Source organism: Sus scrofa, chromosome 1 (assembly GCF_000003025.6).
Source record: "Sus scrofa isolate TJ Tabasco breed Duroc chromosome 1, Sscrofa11.1, whole genome shotgun sequence".
Lineage (NCBI taxonomy): Eukaryota > Metazoa > Chordata > Mammalia > Artiodactyla > Suidae > Sus > Sus scrofa.
The window spans coordinates 165,218,793-165,242,483 of NC_010443.5; the positions used below are offsets into that span (position 1 = coordinate 165,218,793).

Here is a 23,691-nt window from a genome sequence, read left to right on the forward strand (position 1 = left end):
TTGGGGAATAATGATATATTCTGAAATTAAATACCGGTGATGGCTGCACCACTCTGTCAGTCTACGAAACACCATTGAATTCACTTCAAAAGGGTGAATTTAAAGTATATGAATTATATCTCAAAAAAGCTGTTGAAAAAAAATTTTTAAAGAGTCAAGATTGGAAATTGTGTTCTTTTTTATTCGGCCGCTCCCGTGGCATATGGGAATTCCCAGGTCAGGGATCAAACCTGAGCCACAGCAATGACAATGCCAAATCCTTAACCACTCGGCCACAAAGGAACTCCTGGAAATTGTGTTCTAATTGAGAAAACATGCCCTTATTGTTTCAGTTTTGTTCATGGCATGGTTGATTTCTATGACAAAAGAGCTTTCTTTGAACGGAGCCCTAGAAGTAAAAGATTCCAGATGGCAAGGCATAGAGCCCAAGAGGCTTCTGACTTTGCTTCCATCAGATGTGCTTTCAGTTTGATTCCTGTTCCCTCCCTGGCTTCTCCAAAGTGATAACAACTCACTTCTTCTGGGTACCAGGTGCCATTGTCAGTGCTTTGGGAAAACTAACTTGTTTAACCTCCAGAACAATCCTAGAAGGAGGTGGTATTACTATCTTCATTTTATTGATGAAAAAACTAAGAGAACATACCTAGCGTCAGAGCCAGGATCCTGAACCCAGAAATGTAGGGATCCAGAGCTGAGCGCCTAACCACTGTGGTACCCTTTTTAAGTAACAGCTTTATTGAGATACATAGCCCATAAAATTCACTCTTTAAAAAATGTTCATTCAGTGGTTTTTAGTATATGCGCAGTTGTGCAGCTATCATGTGGTACCCTTTTTACAATTGTTTGTATTAGTTCTAGGTACTTTGGCAGTAAGCATCTTTGCTGCAAGCATTTTTGCCCCGGCCATTTTTGCCATAAGCATTTTTACTGCACAACTAATTGGCCATGAGGCAATTTTGTTGGAAAAGATAAATAACAAAATATGAAAGAGGGACATTAACAAGGACATAATGAAACATGAGAAATGAATAACAAAATTTAAAAGACTATTACAAAATACAAAATATTTGAATATATTTAAAATGTATATAGATCGTGGCAATACTGTGCAAATGACTGATTTTGTTTTGTGGATTGTACCTAAGTATTTGTCTTCCAGGTCTTTCATTCATTGTATTTTATTCATTGTTTTGTCTGTCAATTTGTCTCCTTGTTCAGCATTGCCTTTTTTTTCCCTTCATTTTTGGCTGCCTCGAGGCATATGGAGTTCCTAGGCCAGGGATCAGATCTGAGCCACAGTCATGACCTAAGCCACAGCTGTGGCAACACTGGATCCTAAGCCCATTGTGCTGGGCCAGGGATTGAATCTGCATCCCAGAGCTCCCAAGATGCTGCCCATCCTGTTGCACCACGGCGGGAGCTCCCAGCACTACATTTTCTTTTTTACTAACATTTCTTCCTTCATTAAGAGAAGTATCTAGGATGCATGTTTACTAGGATGCATGCTCATACCTGAGCTTTGTATTGCGCTATGAAATCTACACTGCTGTGTATTCTTTGCATGTTTGTCACGTGTTCATTGACAGATGTTCAAAAGTTACACAGGAAACGTTGGTTCAACTCTGCACCATCAAGTCCCTTGGCCTTCTTCTCCTCCAGTGTAGTGTGTTTCAAAATAAGAAACCAGTTATAAGGACAAATCATGGTCATTGGTCATCTGGATAAATCCATCAATAATGTCACTAACTGGAAGAAATGATAACATATTTCAACCAGTGGAAACGAGACCGTCAAACCAAAACCTATCAACTAGTTAAGTGACCTTTTATGGCAGAACGGCCTTACAGCCAAATAGTTATGTAGCAAAAATGTTAGCGGCAAAAATGCCTACTGCAAAGATGTCTATATCAAAGTTGTTTATCATGAAAGTATTTCACAGTTTGTATAACCATATTTTTCTTTTACTGCAATTGCCACAGTCTATGACCAGATATTGAGTTGTATGATTTTTAAAAAAATATTCGACTTCCCACTAGATTATAAGCTTAATGACGGTAGGATCCATGTCAGTTTGTCCATAGCAGTGTAATGCCAGGGGACTCTCAATACATGTTGGTTGAATGAAAAAATAAAACCACCATAGTGACTTCCAATGGTGTGCTCATCTCCATATAAAATATTCATTCAGTCTCCTCTGCACCCTCAAAGTGGCCCACTGCTACCTTTGTCATTGCATTTGTCACATTGGGTTCCTTGACCCACTGTCTGTGGAGTACTTAATGTGTGCCAAGAACTGTTAGAGGCACACTGGGGTGAACAATTCAGACCAGGTTCCCAGTCTCATAGAGCTTACATTCTAGGAGGATGGAGAAAGACCATCAACAAGAAAATATCAGCTAACAGTAAAGGCTATCATGAAATTAAAACAATGCTATGATAAAGGGAGCTTAAATGTCTCATCTTCCTTACTATTAAGTCTCTACTTTCGTTAAATTTTTATTTTTTTTTTTGCCAAGAATCTCAGGAGGATCAGAGTTGGTCTACTAGAGATCAGATTGAAGATCTCTAGTTTATAAAGACAATGAAATAAAATATATGAAATTGGAACACATAGTTGTAATTATTATTCCAGGAAAAAAAAACTATGACCAGAAATATATTTTCCCAAAAGTTAGGAAATGATTATAGACATAAGGAATCTTACATGCCTTGTATAACCCCGTGTTCTTTTACTGTGAGCATGGGTGGGCTTCATTTAGAAAGGGGCATGGACTGTTTCCCACCCTGATTTTACTTCCAGGGCCTGGATCCCTATTGTTGTTTTATACCTAATATCAGAAACATCTGCTTAAAAATGTATAACCTCTAAACACAAAAGATAGCCCTCATTTTTGCATTGTCAAGTCAATGATAAACAGGGCTGTTTTGCCAACTGTTCTGCAAGCCTACAGCACCAACTTAAAAGCTTATATTATTGACTAGTTGTGAAGTCTAACTGGATCACTATCACCTTTAATTGCCCACTGCCAATCTTTTGAACTAGGTAAACCCCAGTTTAAATTTTCTTTCTCTAAAGTGAAGAAATTATTTTTGGAATTCTATTTCACACCAAAAAACTTAAATGACAAACCATTTGGAGTTTCGTGATTGTAATTAAGAATCATTTACTCTCTTACATTTGAAAAAGCCATATTCTGATGGCTTTTTTTTTTTTTTCTTTTTAGGGCCACACCCGCCACATATGGAGGTTCCCATGCTAGGGGTCTAATCGGAACTACAGCTGTCAGCCTAGGCCACAGCCACAGCAGCGCAGGATCCAAGCCGTGTCTACAGCCCACACCACAGTTCACAGGAACCCTGGATCCTTAACCTATTGAGTGAGGCCGGGGATTGAACCCAAAACCTCATGGTTCTCAATTGGATTCGTTTCCACTGATGGCTCTTCTTTATAGTATATCTTAACTTCAAATTAACACCCTTCTTTCAGGCACCCTGGGCTATAGGCACAGCTGTACTTGTAACAACAGTCAAGGAACAGGTTTGAAATAACAAACTAAAAAGATAAGGAGGATGGAGAAGAAAAGGAGAAAAAACTTTATAGGCCAAGAGAGTATTTCATTTTCTTGTTGAGTCTGGTGAGTTAAGTCTGAAAGCAATTTCAAAATGGAAGTTACTAAACTATTCAGATCCAAGGACCTACTTAGAAGCATGATGTATCTCCTTCAAACAGGCTACCTCTCTGTGCCTTAGTTCCTCATCTGCAAAATGGGTTCTAGGACACCTGTTTTTAGGATAAACGAGTTAACATACATGTTCATAACAGTGCCCCATACATGGTCAGTGCTATGTATGTGGTCATTCTTCTTATTTGTTGATGAATACTGGTCAACCTCAATTATGTACCTGCTATGTACCAGGCCCTATTTTAGGCATCAGCCAAATTTTCTACCCTCATGGGGTATGCACTGGAGTTGGGATAAGGTCATTAGGAAAACAGAAAACAACTTGAAAAGTAAACATATGGTATGTTAGTTGGTGAGAGAAAAGTTAGGGAAGGAACATAAGGAGTGTTGGGATGGTGTCACTTATAAGGTGACACTCGAACAGAAATATGATGGACATGAGGGAGCAAAGCATTTAGGAAGAGTATCACAGGCAGAGAAGACAGAACTTCTAAAGACCCTGAGGAGCTCCCTAGTGGCTCAGTAAGTTAAGGACCTGGTGTTATTACTGCTGTGGTTCGGGTCATTGTTGTGGCATGGATTTGATCCCTGGCCCCAGAACTTCTGCATGCTGTGGGCATGGCCAAAAGAATAATAATAATAATTAAATTAAATTAAATTAAATTAAAGACCCTGAATTAGGAGTGTGAACAAAAAGCAAGGAAGCTGGAGAGGAATGTGTATGAAGGAGAGAAGTGGGAAGAAGAGTAGGGGCCAGATCATGGACACTGTTGTGAGGGCTGTGGAGATCACTCTGATTGAGATGGGAGGCTTTTCACCAGGGACTGATCAGATCTGATTTACAATTTGCAGGGGTCACTCCGGCTTCCGTGTGGGGAACATGATGTAGAAGGGCAAGGGTGGAAGTAGGAAGGCCATGTAGGAGCCTATGTTTGCCACGATGATGAAACCATATCTGCATAACATTCTGGAAGGAAGGAGCTATTGTTATCCCCATCTTACAGATGAGGATACTGAGGATGAGAGGTGATAGTAATTTAAAGCTAAGAAATGGGAGAACTGGGATTCAAACCCAGCTCTTTTTAACATTAAAGTCCTGGCTTTTCCTCACCACTGTAAAAAATACAAAACCTTGAACTCCCTCCCTGTGTTTGCCACAGGGAAATTTCCAACTGGGAAAAAGGGAAAGAAAGAAAGAGAGAGAGAGAGAGAAAGAAAGAGAGAACCAGAATAAATCCCTAATTTTGTTCACAAAGGCCCTACCCGTCTTCAGAATTATCCTCAGCTATGTCGTGCTAAACTTTCCCAAAGAACCTTCTCAATGCAGTGTTCCTGATAAAAGTGGCCTTTTCACTTTCTCATTTACTATGGTGATACTAAGGTGGCCATCATGAAGCCACATCAGAATTATTTACAATGCACTGTGATATTCTATGCAATGCCCTCTTACTGTAATTGGTTACCATTCACTTGATTCTTATTCGTATTTTAAAGAGGTTTATACTTTACAGTGTACATAAGTTATGGCTAATGGAACAGGTGATCAAGCAAGGTATTTGGGGTTATTTCTCTAAAAAAATGGGCATCAAAAATAGGCCCTTAGGATTGTATCTTCTAATAACAGTATTACTATGAGAAAATTCAATTAGCTACATATTTATGACTCATAGCACCTTTTCCAGAAAGATAAGCTATTTATTACAACTGCACTCAGATTTTATGGTATGGTATTCCATAGTTCAGTAACATTTCAAAGGTGGCACACCAAATTTCTCACTCCACTTCTCTCTGGCTTACCAAGGGATGCTAACTTCCAGGCATGCAGGGAAGGCCATTCCATGGCCACCAACTCAGGAGGGTAATTTGTAGTGAAGGAGGGAGGTCACAGAATTAGCAATTGGCCCGTGTTCCATAAAAACTGGACACAGTGTCACCTTTGGCATACACTTCTGCCATAAGCTGATGATTGAGTCACCATGGCATATGGTAAGAATAAAATGAACACAGTAAAACTAAAACTTGTTTTTCTTCACTAGGGTGCTATTTCACTTCCTCAAATATTTTGATTTTTAATGCTGCTATGTGCTAGGTGCTAGAGATGCCAATTTTAGTGTCGTAGGGGCACAGAGTCTCTAGACCAGTATTCTACAGAGTAGCGAGTGCTATATTAGAGATTGGGCAAAAATACTCTGGTAGGGCCAAGAGGATATGCTTAATGCCTGGGATTTGCTTTAGCCAGTAAATACATCATCTCCAAAATCTGTTTCAAGCACAGCAGTTTCTGATCTCTATATCATGTCTGCCATAGCTCACACAGTAGGTTTTTCCATCAACTCTTCACTACAGTGAGGACCTTCAATCCAGTGACGTCTCATTATCGATTTATAACTTTTGCCTTACTGTGCTTTTTTCTTTAGCTAGCATAGAACGCATGATTGTGGCAGAAATTGTTAGTTCCTTACCCAATATTCATTCCAGCATCTGCATTACTATAAACTGTGATTTTGTTTAGGATGGCATCATGCCAGGAGGAATAAGTTTCTTCATTTCTGAGCCTTCTTTGTAACTAAGTCTGACCATGTGTCCCAGTTTTGTCCAGTGAGAACTGCGCAGCAAGCAGTCTACAGGGAGTTGGTTCTAGGGAATGTTTTGCTTTTCTGATGAAAGCGTATAATAACAAATGCCATGTTTCTTCTCCCTTTCCTCTTTCTCCCTTGAACACAGACATGACATTTGGAGTTGCAGCAAGCATCTTGCAACCATGAAGTGATAAACCTAAGGACAAAAGGCAACACTCTTGAGGATGGTTAGAATAGAAAGGAGGATAGGGAGTGGATTCCAAGGGCTTTCCTGAGCAGCTGATTTTTAGCTAGATATATAGCTCCCCAATATAAAGACTGCATTTCCCAGAGTCTCTTGCAGTTGGACATAGCTATATGTCCAAGTACTGGCTAATGAAATGTTAGGGGTGGGTGTTGTAGAGGACGTTTTCGAAACCTTCCTTAAAAGGTAGCCAACTCATGCTCTGTAATCCTTTTCTTCTCCATTCGCTTTTCTGCTGCCTGGAATGGGGCTGTGTTGGCTGGTACTCTAGCAGCCATTTTAGACCAGGAGGAGGCCCATACATTAGGGATTGCAGAGTACTAAGCTGGAAGGGGCCTGGTCCCTAGCAACTTCTTGCACTTCCAAACCAAACCGGAACAGCCTGTCTCTGGACTTAATATACATGAAAGCAATACATTCAGTCTGATTTAAGCAATAACTCCTCCAGTTTTTGGTCACATACAGACATATTTAGTCCTAATCTTCCCATTACCAAATTCAATTTTTCCTATGTCAGGATTTATATTTTATGTCTTCTCCCCTATTAAGGCAACCCCTTTTTTAGCTTAGCTATTCCAGTTATTCCCCTCTCTTTAATCATCCATTTCTCACTCCTTCATCATTCTTAGATCTCTGAGTGACTAGCTCAGGTTTTTGTTTTTGATGCAGCTATCAGTATACTTGTCATCTCCTCAGAGAAGCTCTCCTTTACTACCTTATCTAGGGTAGCTTCACATTATCCTCTACCCCATTTTTGCAGTGTAGTTTTTTTTAAAAAAATATCTATTTTCATGGTTATTATCTAATTCCTTACATTCCTTTAAGGATGTAAGATCTATGTGGGCCAGAACTTGCTCTTGTTCACCCAGACCTCTCAATAATTGTTGGCATGAACAAGTGGAAGGATTTTGTTGGGAGCACGGAAGGAGCACTCTTCCTAAAGGAGGCGTTCAAGTCTTCCCCTAGGGTGTCCCAGAAGACACCTGAAGAGGGGAGAAGAGGACACTCCTAGAAAATGAAACAACATGCTCACTCACAGAGGTGGTGAGAACATACTAGATGTGGAGGCTGGCTGGTCACAGAGCAGCCAGGAGGAGATGGCAGGAGAGGGGGCTGTAAAGTTGGAGGGAACCAGATCATACCACCCTAAGGCAAACCGCTGGAGGTGAGAGACACATTTCAATTAGTGATCAGAGGTTCAGTTATTCTGGAGGCAGGCAGAGGAGGACTGGAGGTAAGGAGACCCATCTTAGGGGCTATTACAAAGGTCTATGTAATCATTAATGAGGGCACAGATCAAAGCAAGCACCTGTGGGGATTAGAGAGGAAGGAACGTATCTGATAGATAGGAAGCTGAATCAAGAGTGTATCAACTAACATTCCTTTGTAATGTGGCAGCATGAGATGATGGAAAGACTTTTGAAGGCAGAGACGTAAGTAAAATCCTGTCTCTCCACATTGCTCCTCATTGGTAAACTAGTGATAATATCACGTACTCCCTGTTGTCATTTTTAAGGACTCCAGTAAAGTCAGCTGAATTATGACAACACCCAATATTATGGTGCCTAGCATAAAACTGGAGCTTGAATAAATGTTAGCGCTCTCTCCCCCAGTCTTCCTCCTAGTCTACAATTCAACTCCTCCAGGAATCAGAGCATAGGATGGCACATCTGAATGGAATTAAAGTCTAAAAGCTTTGTGAACCTGAGGCAGCTGGGCCTTTTAGAAGCAGCTTGGGGCTAAGTAATGCTGTAACTGCTGTTTCCCTAGCCTAGCAGGGAAGAAGAGGGGACATCATAAAGCACACAATGTTAGACTGCAAATGACAAATTAATTAATGGTTACATTTTAACTATACTTTAATTTTAAATATAACCTTTTATTAAGAAAAATTTTCTTTGAATAGACACAAAAATAGAATGAAATCCATGTAACCATCTCCCAACTTTAACAGTTACTATAATTTCACTTTCTTTTTTTTTTTTTTTTTTTTTTTTTTTTGCTGGACCTGTGGCATATGAAAGTTTCTAGGCCAGGAATGGCACTTTCACCACAGAAGTGACAACACCAAATCCTTACTACTAGACCACCAGGGAACTCCTAATTCTATCATTCTTATTTCATCTATTCCCTCCACTTTTTTTGGGTGAAGTCTTTTAAAGCAGATCCTACACATTATATACTTTTACTCTTTTTTTTTTTTTTGGTCTTTGTTGTTGTTGTTGCTATTTCTTGGGCCGCTCCCGCGGCATATGGAGGTTCCCAGGCTAGGGGTCTTCGGAGCTGTAGCCACCAGCCTACGCCAGAGCCACAGCAACTCAGGATCCGAGCCGCGTCTGCAACCTACACCACAGCTCACGGCAACGCCGGATCGTTAACCCACTGAGCAAGGGCAGGGACCGAACCCGCAACCTCATGGTTCCTAGTCGGATTCGTTAACCACTGCGCCACGACGGGAACTCCTACTTTTACTCTTAAACACTTCCGATAAAGACAAAAAAAAAAAAAACCACCCAGATTATCACACCTAATAAACTTAACAATGCACTAGTACTCTATCATTCTCAGTCCATATTCAGTTTTCCCCAGTTGTGTTAAAATTGTTTTTCTGTTTCTTTGAATCAGGATATAAATGACTTGAAGTACAGTTGATGTACAATGATGTACAACATTATGTAAGTTATAGATGTACAATATACTGATTCTCAATTTTTAATTTTTTTTCTTTTTCAGTCACCCCCGAGACATATGGAAGTTCACAGGCAAGGGATCAAACCCAAGCTGGAGCTGTGACCTATGCACAGCTGCACCGGATCTTTAACCCATCGTTCTAGGCCAGGGATCCAACCTGCACCTTCAGAGAGACAAGCCGGATCATTACCCATTGTGACACAGTGGGAGCTCCTCAATTTTAAAGGTTATACTCTGGAAGTTCCCATGTAGCATAGAGGGTTAAGGATCCGGTATTGCTACAGCTGTGGTGCAGGCCACAACTGTGATGTGGGTTTGATCCCAGGCCCAGGAACTTCCATATGCCATGGTTGTGACCAAAATAAAAAATTAAAAATAAAGGTTGTGCTCCAGTTATAGTTATTGTAAAATACTGACTATATTCCCTGTGTTGTACAATATCACACATTGCATTTGTATCTCATTTTATCTATAAAAATTTCCTTTACTAAAAGTCACTTACACATAACATTGCAAACAAACTATACTTAAATAAAAATTTTTTTGTCACTCATTAAAAAAACCAGGTTCATTTGTCATGTCATATAGGTTCTCCACTCCCCTTAGTCTAGATTTAGCTGACTGCAATCTCACAGTGACATTTTACATGTTCCTCTGTTCATACTATTTCTTATAAACAAGTATTTTTATCTAGACGCTTGATCAGATTCAGGTAATATCTTTTTGGGGGGAATACTGTATAGCTGGTACTGTATACTTCCTTTTATAGCATATCAAGAGGCAATTTCTTTTTTCTCTTTTAATTATGTTAAGAATGATCAGTGAGTCTGAGTGTTACAATCTTGAGCTATCATATATCAAGTTACCCACCACTTTTCACCCAATGACTTTAGCAAAAAACTAATGTTTACCTAACTAATTATTTCATTAGTGACTGCAAAGTGGCAATTTTGTAACTCTGTCCTTCCCTCTGCATTTATTAGCTTATCTGAAGAACTTTCCCTTAGCAACTCTTTAATGAATCTGAAAAGGAGTGAAAGGAAAAGCAGGATAAATGTATGATTCTTCCTTTTGTATCTTTACTTTCAGATTATTAATTGTATCAAATTGGTTTTTGGGAGGGGAAGATATTATTAAGATGTCATGGATTTTTACATACTTGAAATATTTCAAAGCACTGCAGTATTATTTGGGGGTCTGTAGGATTCTGAGTAGGATCCTGAGTAGTACCTTATCACTTGTGAGATACTTAACACACATTAGTCACTTATAGCTCATAACAGCCCCATGGATGTAGGTATTACAAATAAAAAATCAAGCTCACATAGCTTGGACTAGGACTTGGTATCTATTGCTCTTTCCATTAAATATAATAATGGTTGAAACAATCAGTGTTCAGGGTGATTGGATTCTTTCTTTTTTTCTATTTTCTAGTTTTGAGATTAAACAGCAGACATCTTTAACCAGTGGGAACATGTTATTAAGCAATATACACTTTAGAAGGCATTACTTGTAGCAAACACTGTTGAGAATAATGTTATGCTGATAATACTGTAACTTAGTAAATAGCTTGTCTCAACTTTGTTTGTGAAGCATTTCAATTTTGATTACTCTGTGTGGGATCTACTTCTCAGAAATATGTCATTTTATGGTCTGCCCATGTCTGGGGAGCTGGCATTACACGCTGCCTAGTGTTTTTAATTCAGAACTTCTTCTAAAAGAAACCTTAGCCTCTTATGTTCAAGCCCTAGTTTTAATAGCATAAGCTATTTCCTTATATCGCTTTGTGGGCATAGTAATAAAATAAATACCACAAAATCACTGATGAGATGAAAATTGAGCTCCCTGCTTCTGTGCAGCCATGTAGGTAAAACAGTAATTGGCTCTGATAATAACTTTTGTTCTTACAAACCAAAGTCTAAATGAGAGTCACATTTGATATATTTGCTTGTAATTACTATCAAAAGGAGAGAATACAAAGTTTAGATTGTTTAGTGACTCAAGATAGATTAAATAAATTGCTGTCTTTTCTTGAACAATTTAAGAAAATTTTTTGAAATTATTTCCGATATTTATCATACTGTTGGTAACAAATGATCATCTTCCAGAGCATGCTTTTATGCTTAATGGAATGATTGATACTGTTTTTTGTTTTTTAAAGTCTGTAATTGTTTTTCTCAAAAAATCTTATTACTTAGTCTGATAATGCAACTTATGCTCATAAATATTTTTCTATACATCTCTATAGATGGTTTGTAAGACAAATTTAAGTTATATATGCATAGAGTAGTGATTTTCAGTGAAACCATTAGATATATTTAAATGCAGACTCAATATTTTTAAAAGGAGAATTAAATCACATGTGCTACCTACTAGTGTTTTTGGTATACACATATTGGGTGTCAAAAGAGTAAATATTAGAATATTAATGATTTTAAGGGATCTTTTTGTTGCTTTAAAAGCTAATATAAAAGCTAATATAGATTTCCTGTCACAACTGGTCATTTCTGTTGGACTCTGATATGCATTTTGATTTTTTTCCAGAAATATCTGTGTCCAGTGTCACAGAATTGTAAAAATGAAGAAAACAACTAAATTTTAATGCTATTTTAACAATGATTCTATATTCGATCATTTCCTTTCTACACCAGTCCTATAACCACACAAGTTGATGGAGCATAATAAAACTAAGAAAACTGCTATGGTCCACTGAACCAATGATCCCAGCATTAAAAAGTTCAAACAAAGCTTAGACATGATAGATGAAGCTATTATCATCAATTGTAAAAACACCCTACACACATTTAAAAAACGCCCTAATTACAGAAGTCAATATAATACATATTAGTAATTTCCCGACCCTTGGTAGAATGGAAATTATTCTGAAAGTTTAATTAAGAAGGAAAAAATTATGTTCAGGTATTAATTTCAATAAAAGAGGCACTCAGCTTCCATGCAAAAACCCTGGAGTAGTGCTGTAAGTGTGGGTTACTCACAGAAGGAAAGCCATTTATACTTAGGCACTACAGTACTTTTGTCACCACATGTACTTTAAGAAGGTAAGAGCTGTGCCTTATTTGCAACCTGTGCCCCTGCATGGGTTAAATAAAATGCATAGCTGAGTGAAGTAATTTGAAGATTTGGTTTAAAAAACTGCCTTTAAAAAAAAATAAAAGATTTGGAGGCTGTGTTAAGAAACAACTTATCTAGATAGCATGTATCCCATAGGAGTGTTTTAGTAGTCTCCCTTTTCACTTCGACCTCAGGCACAGGCTATTTATGAATGCTTATAGTCAAAGAAAGTGCTATTTCATGAGTCCGTCTGTCTGGTTCCTATAACTATGTTAACAATTATATCAGATCACCCTCAGAACTAAGACACTGAATTGAAAGGAAATCAGTGTTTCCAGTTGCTCACAACACCTTCTTTTAAAAATGTCACAAAGGCATTGATTCCATTTATCTGAAATGCCCAGGGTGAGCACGTCCAAGAGAAAGAAAGCTGATTAGTGGTTGCTGGGCTCTGGGAGGAGGCAAGAATAAGCAGTGACTGTAATACATACGAGGTTTCTTTTTAGGGTAATGAAAATGTTCCAGAACTAAGGTAGGGGTGACAGTCGTACAACATTGTGAATACCCTAGAACCCACTTAATTTGAAAGTCACAAAAGCCTTCAGAAACTGTTGATACTACCACATTCCTTAAGTGTCAATTGACTGTTTAGCCTCAAATCATAGAATGCCAAACTGGGGAGGGAGGGACTGGGGGAGTTGATAGTTCTTCAAGAGACTAAGTCTAACTCCACATTTTGCAAGTAAAGAAACTGGCTTCCACAATGGGGAAATGATTTACCCAAAGTCCCATGCAGGCAGTCCGGGGTTGAGCAAGACTGGAACTGAGGTCACCTATCGGCTGGTGCCCCTTCCCTCCACCACCGTGCTCCCTACTCCGGTGGTTTGTATTTAAGCATCTCAGCAGTAACTCATTTGAATTGTTTTAAATGAGGAACACATGGTTCAAATGAGATGTGCTTATTTTTTTAATGAAAAATGTATCATACATTTTCCCTATAGATAGCAAACTCTCTTTGAAGGAGTTGATAAGTTTGCTGTGGTAAATTTAGCAAGTCCACACTGAGACTTACCTGTAAATGTCCCTTGAGGAAAGTGGCCACATTAACAGACCAAGGGAGCCCTCTACCTGTGTAGCTGTAGTATAGATTTCATTGGCAAAATTCTTGATGTGAAAAGCTAAAAATATATCAAGACCAGGTATTCTATCCTTTGTCCACCTTGGTTGGCTTCTAGCATTATTTTTGAGAAAATGAATGGGTCCGAGGATGGATTTTTACGAGTAATAGGATACATAGAGGAAATTCTGCAGAAAATTCCTTTTCTGTGAATAGAAGACTAATCAGTCACCTAAATAAAAACCCAAATATATATGCATTTTCTTCCAGTGAGAATTACATTAAAATAATTATTCTCAAAGAACTTTATACTCCTTTGAGGATATAAAATGTTAGTAAGCATTTTTGTTCTTCCAGCATGAAAGTTTCATTGTTTCTTTGTTTCAGCAAAAGATAGGGTTGAATGTGAAAATCATGCAGGATCCTGAAAACATCCACCACAGAGCTGCTGTAAATGCGACCTATGGAATCAGTTTGCCATATATCAATCAGAGAAAAGCATGTGTAAGTAATAAGTCGTTTTAATAAGCTTTTTTTTTTTTTAGAACTGAGTCACTTTAGTATAAGATATAATGTAGATTTTAAGTGAGAATTTTGATCCTTTTGTACTTAGAATTATTTGGAAATGAAATGGAGTGGCTTTCATTCTGTTTATGATTAGAAATAATTATGAAAATGTAAACCTCTTTTTAAGAGATCTACTTATAGCTCATTCAAATTTCTCTATTTTATCTGATATCCCTAAATAACCTAGTTCTATAATTTTAACAAGAGGAAGTAATTTAGCAACAAAAAGCATACAGAGATAATAAATATTTTATTTCTTGTCTAGGATCCCACTAGAAAAACAACAGCAAAGCATGAGCTTCAATGGTGTATACTCATACAATATGCAAAATTGTAAGAACATTATTCTAAATCTGAAGAAAGCAGAGATTAATCTTTTATGTCAGCAAAATGATGAACAGGAAAAATAATGACACAGAGACTGACATTAAAGGGTCCAGGGTCTGTGCCTATTTTGCCACGGACTTGCTGCTAAGTGTCCCAAAGCAAGGACTGTACTCTTTCTGTGTTGCAGGGTTTTCTTAGGAGAATCAAAAGTAATGCTACATTTTAATTGGAAAATTATTTTGAGATCATTTTTAATACTGAAAACAATTACTGAAGTGATATCTATACATTTTTAAATATATCTTTTTCAACCTTTGGCCTCTGTCAAAAGCTCTTAAATGTATCCTTTGGTGAAATCAAAACTAAAAACAAGATTAATTTTAGAACTAAGTTACAAAACCATTTCTAACCAGCAAATAGTCTTTAGATTAATCTTCCAAATTTCCTACATAGACATTTTCAACTGCCTACACTTCATTCATGTAACCCTGAAATATATTTTTAGTTTCTTTATATGTGCTTTATGTTATTCTAACAGGCTTGGTTTAAGAGCACTTTATCATAGAAATACTTTTATAGCTGAAGAAATAGCCAGAAAGTTAGATATTTTTATTCCTGCTGAAACTTTATTTAAAATGTCACTGTGAATAATGTGAAAGAGTTTTTATCTGCTTCCCGTGAGCCCAAAGCCCTTGAAATAAAAATATTATTTCTCTGGCTGTACAGACAGAAGCAGATTTCTCTTTTGTTGTTGTTGGTTTTCGCTTTCAACCTAGAATTAATATTGGCTTAGCTGGTGGAGCGCTGAGGCTTTGTAGCCCAAGGCAATGGCAGCATTTCATGTAAACTTTTTCTGATGAGTATTGAAGTTTAAAAAGGCATACCTCTAGATTTAGAGGGGATTAAGCTTTGCTTTAATGAATTTGAGTAAAGATTCTGAAATAAAGAGGGAAGTCAAAATTATATATGAACTCTGGGTCAGAATCTTAATCATTTATTGTACATTTTTCCAAATTCCCCAACAGGATGAATGCCTTGGATATTGTGCCCCTGTCCTCTGAACACAGAGGACCAAATCCCAAAGAAAGCACTTGGCCTTGTATGACATACAGAAAATTTATACTCATTTATTGTATTTAAGATTTTTTTCTCCCCACAACTTGACTCCATAAAAATCTACACCAGAGCACTTTAAAAATGCATGTACATTACAAACTATTGGCACTTCAATCAGAATAGTTGACGCTATCATTTTATGTTGATATATGTGCATATGACGGTACTAACTGAAAAGCAGTATTTTCATTTTAGATTTGTAAAACAGAAAAATTGTGCAAAAGGTCTTATGAAAGAAATATTTCAGTTTTTGGTTTTAAACATCGTATAGACTATTTGGGAATAAATACATTTGTGATTTGCCACTTATAAAAATGTTTTTGAAAGCACTTACCCAAACTGAAGCAATGTGTCTAGAGCCATGATGTATAGTTAATTAGAAAGGCAGCATCAGGGCTAATGGCTTTTTAGAACTACTCTAAACACTCAAAGGGGATTATTATTTGGCTGCCGAGGGCCATGTGTTTCCTTACTTCTTATGAAACTTAAACAGCTTGTCAAAAGCCTGCAAATAATCTTAGACATTTTTGACAGAGCAAATTTGAATTTGTTGCTAATTTACATGACTAGTTCCCAGAAACTGGTGTTTTCTACATTTCATGAAGAGGTGTATCCTTTCTGTTAATAATGGACTGATGCAAAGATTTTAGTACACTGAAAACACACATACTCCAGATATACACACAAACACAACTGCCTTCAGAGTTGTATATCCTGTAACTCTCTCATGTAAAATCAATTTATAAAAAAAGCATTAAAAGTGAAAGTCACTGATTTTTCAATACCTTAAATTTACCAAATTAAAAACAAAACAAAACACAAAACCCTCTAATATGCTTTTGAGTAGAACCTTATTGGTTTGGAGAGGCAAGAAGAAATCCCTGATACTGTTCACACTTACTCACTGACATTTAGCTCCAGTTAGACTTTCTAATGCAATGCATTAAAACATCTACAGAAAATTTGACTTTGATTTATTTTTTAAAATAAGAAGGGTTTCTTAAAAGGCTTGAAACATGTATCTGTTACCATGAATTTTAAAAGAACGATTATGAATGCATAACAAAATAGCCAAACAAAACATTGCTTTGAATTGCTGCACAAATAACTCTGATTATAACTGTTATGACCTAGAAAAGAATCATAAAAATATTTTTCTTTTTGGCAACATATGAGTTGCTGTAGAATTATACCAGTCCTTTGGTCCCACTTTCCAAATAAATAAATATATAATGCAATGTAAACTTAGAATCTTTTATTTATTCATGAGGTTGAATTTAATACTATTATGATTTCTAGATTTTATGAGTCATATGTTATGCAGTGTTTTTCACTAACTTAGTTGGGTAGCAACCACACTTCACAAATCATAGCTTCATTCTTTACTGTTTCACTTGGGGTGTACGTAGTAATCTCTCCCACTGAAACCACATTCATTTCTGAAATGATAAAGTAATGGAAAGTGAGGCAATTGTGTTAATGTCAAATGATTAGAAGATGCACCAGAAGTAAGGGGTGGGGGTAAGTCGGGCCGCTGGGGGGTGGGGGGAGGCAGGGAGAAGGACAATTTCAAAACATGATTGTTTTTTAAGCCCACGCATATGGCCACAATTACAGTCACCACATAATTTGGCAACGGTAGCAGAATTAGATTTAAACAAATTGATGTTACACTGCAGTAATTCAGAATGAGCTTGTTGCATTTATAAACCATAACAAGAAGCAGAGTGAATTAATAAACCCTTCTTGTCACTAAAAATAAAAAAGGGAATAATTGCTGAGATGGAGTTAACAGATGACTAGAGTCAGCATCCTTTCAGCCTAGATATGGGAAAGTGAAGGTCACCCCCATCTCAGATGACAAAGAGGGAACATTTTGTTGGTAAACAAATTAATCTTTTGAAAGGTCACCATTTGTTTTAAGTTTTTATCCAGTTCTTGTCATCTGGAATCAGAGATTGACTGTCATTTCACTAGGCAGGGGTGCAGTTGAAGCAGACAAAGCTGCTTCTGTACATATCAGCATTCCTTGACAAAACTCAGTGCCTGATTGTGATGCTATGGGCTGCTGGTTTACAGCTGTCTCTGGACAAGAATGGAGGCCCACCCCTGAATTCCAATAAGATGGGCCTGCATATTCCGCCTGCTGTAAGCTGGCCCTCTGCCCACAAGTAAAATGTATTGTAGTTCAAGCCAGCAATTATCTCTCTTACTTCCTTCTGTGCTGCTTCTGTTCCTTTTTTCCAAAAACAGATGTGGGTATTCACTCAAGTTCTGCATCTATTCTATCTCACACCTGCCAGGGCAGAATTCTGACAGAGGTAGGGTTTGAGGGAGCCAGCTGACAACAATCAGACGTAATTTCTCTGAGAGCAGTTTCAAAAGAAAATGTTGATTTTTCAGGAAATGTGGAGTCAGCATCTTGGTCCCCCTCCCTTTTCCCAGGAGCATTTGGTAAATTAAATTAGTTGAACAAAAGGAAATAGCTTTAAAGACATTCAGAAATGCCATATCCTATTTATGACACACAATCATTACCCCAGGACTGTGATGGCATATACAACATCCCCACTTCTGTCATTAAAGAGAGCTTCCTCTTCAGGTTGCTTAGAAAGGATTTTCAAGAAAACAGTGATTTTTCATGTTTTTCTTGACTCATAGCCTATGAAATAGACTCCACCAACACGGTAGTGGTGGTGGCAGTAGAAGTGGTGGTGTATTGCTTTCGAATATTGCTGCTTTTGAGAATTTGAGTTCTTCCTTGGTTTGGAGTGCTGGGAAAGCTGAAGAAAATGATTTCACAAACGTCACGAGCTCACGTCCAGTTCTCTCACAGAAGTTCATTACTTTGCGAGAGGCAACTCAAGGCCATACCCTCATCAGATAACACTAGTGAAAAATCTCATTGTAGTGAGTTCTCTAACTTCTTGAGAAGGCTTATTTCTCGAGTTTCCGTGCTGAGACCTTGCATGCATTCCTAAACCAACCCCAAGCCAAACTCCAACCACTTTCTAGCTCTGAGCATAGTGATTCTAGGTCTCACTGCCTGGTGCAGATTCTTCTTAGAAGGGGAACCTCCCTGAAACAGCCTCCATTTCCTCATGTGTAAAATGTCCATACAAGAGTATGGACTTGTACTGAGATTTAAATGAGATAATCTGAAGCATTTACCAAATAAGTGCTCTGGAAATAAGGGACTATTGGCAATTTTCACATATTGTATTATGTCATGTTTTATACTGTCCTTTAAAGCTTACATTATTATAGGGGTCGAGGGGGAGAACCAAAGTATTACCAAGGTCCCTTCCAGGGATTCTGTTTAATATTTCATGAGATAATGCCTTCTTTCCCATACCAATATGAGGATAGAGACCCTGTAATCTGGTCTATGTGTTTTTCACATCCCCCACTGCACCAAGCAGTGTTTTACACATAATAGGAGAGGACTAAAATGGTCTCATCCATCCAATCCCTGCACTGAAGCTTATTACCTGATGGCGTCTAGATGTGAAGAAGTGGTTTTGCTGGTCCTCAGTAGGCTAGCGGCATAGGGCATCCTCCCACTGGGCCATCTGATAATGGAGTTTACCTAGTGAAACACCCTTGTTCCTGGATTCTTGTAACAGCCTGGCCAGTAACTAACTGTTTCCAGAAGCAAGTTACTCTAGTTCACTCATCTTTAGTTTCCTGGTGGGTAAAATGGGGAGGCTAGATGGGAGGGGGTTTGGGGTAGTAGGAAGGGTTTGGAGTTCAATGGTTCAGAATTTGAGTTCTACCTGCCATTTTCCAATTGTGTGACCCTAGGTTAGCAAATTAACATCTCAGGTCCTGCATTTCCTCTTTTGTAAAATCAGGATAATAGGTGAGGCTGTTGGGGGATTACAGATATTAACTTTGCTGGCACAAAATAGTTGCCCAATAAGGTTGTGTCTTTCTGGAAAATTAATGAATATTAAGAATCTCTTATTTCCTCTCCCTTTCTCACAACTTTTAAAAAATTTTTTACTGATGTATGGTTGATTAACAATGTTGTGTTAATTTCTGTACAGAAAGTGTACATATTCTTTTTCATTATGGTTCACCACCATTTTTCACACCTTTGTGTCCAGAAAGGGATCTGATTTGGCTCCTTTCATGCTCCAGTATAAATGAATAATAAAGTTTAATGCTATGTATGGGTTTCAAATTGTTGTGAGAATTCCAGAGAGTTTAAGGGAGTCTGCAATTATTTCATTCATATTTCATTTTTATATTAAATATTTAAACTATTTTGAAGTGTAATACAGAATAATACATACATACTTAAGTTGGATACCAATCTTTTTTTGATTGTGCCTGTGACATGCAGAAGTTTCTGGGCCAGACATCGAACTCATGCCACAGCAGTGAGCTGAGTCGCTGCAGTGACAACATCAGATCCTTAATCCACTGAGCCACATGGGAATTCCTAGATACCAAATTTTAATGCATTATATACCATTAATGTTAACTGGTGCTGTCTGGTTAACTCCATGAGCATGTGGGCACACACACATATGCATGCATGCACGCACATATGTGTGTGTGTGTGTGTGTGTGTGTGTGTGTGCATGTACATTTGAATTTCTTATAAGGGTGTTTGTTTTTATTAGATAGGGTTTATTTTTGTATTAGTCCTATTTTGAAATGCATGTCTGTTCAATACACTCCAATAATAATCATACAAGATAAATAAGTGAAGGTTAAATGAGCTAATATATGTCAAGGTCTTAAAGCAGTGCCTAGCCCCAGGTAAGCATTCCCTAAACATTAACTGGTATTAGTATTACATACAACACCTGTGTGCTCCTATCTATTAAAAGCCAGGCAAGCACATGGTTAGCACAATGTAATAGTTGTCCAGTTACACTAATGCATGTTGCATCATGATAATACAGCATTATAAATTGTTTTGCTGCTCATTTTTAGGTTAGGGTGGTTCTTACCTGATTCAAAATGTGCTACACAATCTTTGTTTGGCATTGCAGGATTGCGATGTTACTGTGTTTACACCTGCACACAAAAGGTCAGCAATAAAGCATCATCTTAAAATTTGGACTCAACATGCAAAACAAAATGAGATTGTTTTGAAACTGAGTGAATATCTGAAAAAGAAGTATGCTGAGATATCTGAAAATCTATTTAAATGGGATGTGATGAACATTTAAAAATGCCACATGGCGCATTTGAAAAGCACATTTGGTCACTCAACTCTTCAATAATAATAGTCCTCACTAGGTATGCCAGACATTCTGCTAAGTGCTCTATGTACACTGTCTTATTTCACCCTTTCACCTATAAAATAGATGCTATTTTTGTAATCATGTTACACATGAGGAAAGTGAGACTAAGATTAAGCTACTTGCGTAAGGTTATAAAGTAAGTAGGGCATTCAGGATTCAAATTATTTACAAATCTACTTGTCAAATCTCCCCAAATTAAGTACTTATCAACTAATCCTTAATAAGTAAAGCATATGAGCAGTTGTTAAATATTATTAGTGATTCTACTTTGAAACAAAAAATTCCTACTACTCTTTAAATTTCTGGATTTTTTTCATTTTTGGACGTCTCACAGCATTTGGTGTTCCCGGAACAGAAATCAGATCTGAGCTGCAGTAGCAACCTAAGCTTCAGCTGCAGCAACACCGGATCCTTAACCCAGTATCCCAGGTTGGGGATCAAACATGCAAACCAGTGCTCCCGAGACGCCTCCAGTCCCACTGCACTGCATGAACTCCTGGATCATTTTAATTGAGGAAAATCCTGAAATTATAAATGCCATAACAAACTGTTAGCTATTTGAAATTATTTATCTACTTTTGTCAGGATTTTCCGCCATCTTGTCAGACAAAATACAGTACAGAAATAAGGTATATGCTATGATGAAAGTAGATTAGAGCTATTATCTATAACTCTTGATTTTATAATTTGTCTTTATCAAAATAGCCTGCTTCTGGAGTTCCCTGTTGTCCTCATAGTTAGAGAATCTGGCATTGTCACTACTGTGGCTCATGGTTTGATTCCTGGCATGGGAACTTCTGCATGCCACGGGCACAGCACCCCCCCCCCCAATATAGCCTGTTTCCAATGTTGATTTATATGTAAATGCACATAAATATATATGTATTCTCATTTATGTATAACACAACATATAATATTACACTAAATTTGTATAAAACTTGCATTTATTTACATACCAGCATTCTATTTAAGATTGCATTTGAAAAAATAGTGTCTACTGCTGAAAATAAATTTGAAAATCTTTGGCATATAGGGTATTACCTCTCCCATGGGTTTTGCTTTTTAACAAGAATAAGTCCTCTATTTAATTAAACCAAAGGAGTTAGACTCTGTTAAGGGACTTCAAGCGTGAGTGGACAGAGAGAAGAGGGATTTGGGGGATGCAAGAAGAGAGACTTTGCACTGCCCTAGACTCATCCCAGGTCAGCAGTCACCTGCTAATTAACTAGTCCTGCCCCCTGATGTGATCTAATGTCCTTGCACTTTGTGACATGGGCTTTGGACTTGAGTTTTCATGTTTGTTTGACTTCATACTAAGAGGTTGTATTTCTAACCTCATAATTCCACTTTGAAAATATAAGTAGATGGAAGAGCCTGAGTCAGCTCTCTGATAGGTTTAATACACAAGGGTTACATAGATAGAACTGTATCTCAATATAATTGGTTTCTAATGTATATTATTTTATGAATTTATAAAAACATTATTCTAAGAAAGGATCCATAGCCTCCACCAGACTTCCAGAGGGGTTCATGACACCCCCCAAAAGTTAGAATTCTCTGCAATTGATCTTCTTTGCTTTCTTGCAAACATCTAGCATGGAGCAAAGTATGCATCAAAACGGGGAAGTACCCTAAAACTCTGTATTCTTTATGGATGAAATTGCCACTTCTCTTTGTTGATGGTGAACCACCCGTAAATGGCTATGTCTAGACTGCCACTCCACATTTTCATAAGAGTTACATCTTCATGAGTAAAAACATAAAACTTCATGTTTTTATCTAACGACTGTTGCTTTTTTCATTGCAAAGAGGAAAGTAGAACAGTTACAAAAGTGGTAATGCTTGCAACATTACAGTAAGTGGTCTGTTTAAAATGAAGCAAAGGAAAAATACTTTAGCAAGGAGCACAACAGTATTAGCCACAAGAGAAATGGGCCTAATAGAATTGTTTTTCTCATGACCCAGGTTAATTATCTCCTGAGAGGTACTTGAGATGAATAAGTACTATTGCTGTGTTCTCCAATATTCTAACCCATTGTACCTTAAACTGTACTTGAAATCAAGTATGCATTCCTAGCCTTTTAAAACCTCTATGGTGGAAGTAAGTACCCATAGATGACAGTGATTCGTCGTGTACTTCCTTTAAAAGCACAGCTTCTGAATCAGAATGTATAATATAAGCCCAGGAGATCCTTCTCATCAGACTATAAAATTGGGATACTAGAGGCCACTAAAATGCTTGATTTATATAGTCTTCTCATTCCCATCTCCATCTCCAATGATAGTCTGAATACATCTGTTTATAGTTGGTAACTAGAGGTCTGAAGGCAACCATGCACACTCTTAGTTCTGAAAATATGGATGTTTCCAAACTTATCATCTGTTTGTATTAAATGAGGAAAAAGCGGGAAAGTATTCATTTGATAGACTTTTCCTTCCTGACCTTCTCCCTCTTTTGCAAGAAGTAAAAACCCTAAGGGAGGAGTTCCTATTGTGGCACAGCGGAAACGAATCTGACTAGTAACCATGAGGTTGTGGGTTCCATCCCTGGCCTCGCTCAGTGGGTTAAGGATGCGGTGTTGCCATGAGCTGTGGCGTAGGTCGCAGACGCAGCTCAGATCCTGTGTTGCTGTGTCTATGGCATAGGCTGGCGGCTATAGCTCCAATTGGACCCCTAGCCTGGGAAATCCATATGCCGAGGGTGAGGCCATAAAAAGCAAGAGAAAAAACAAAACAAAACAAACAAACAAACCCTAAGAGAATGTCCAAAGTGCTCTCATTTAGAACAGGAATCACAGAAGTCCTCTGAGGTCAAGCAGGTGATAACGGACTGAAATGACCAGGTGGGTCTACCTTACTAGGAGGCTGAACTGAGGAGACAGGCCCTCCCTACAGGAAATAGCTGCCTCAGCTCTAATCCCTTGGCCAGGTTTTCAGAAGAAGCTGGAAACTCACGTTCACATTTTTTGTGAAATCTCCTGATTGTTAAATATTTGTTCAGATAATTTAAAGTTCAAGGAAAGTAGTCTCTAGG

At 37.8% G+C, this 23,691-nt stretch overlaps 1 protein-coding gene across 2 annotated transcripts in view; it reads left to right on the forward strand.

The window, feature by feature from the left end:
* Nucleotides 1-23,691, forward strand: part of IQCH (IQ motif containing H) — a 226,439-nt gene that overhangs the window by 25,703 nt on the left and 177,045 nt on the right. The window contains exons 5-6 of one of the 2 annotated variants that reach the window (XM_021100400.1): nt 13,774-13,890; nt 15,306-19,714. In XM_021100400.1, the coding sequence (XP_020956059.1) occupies nt 13,774-13,890; nt 15,306-15,341 (153 nt within the window). In that variant the 3' untranslated portion in view covers nt 15,342-19,714. Of the gene's footprint in view, nt 1-13,773; nt 13,891-15,305; nt 19,715-23,691 lie in introns of those variants that run through there. The other variant, XM_021100401.1, reaches the window with a different exon arrangement.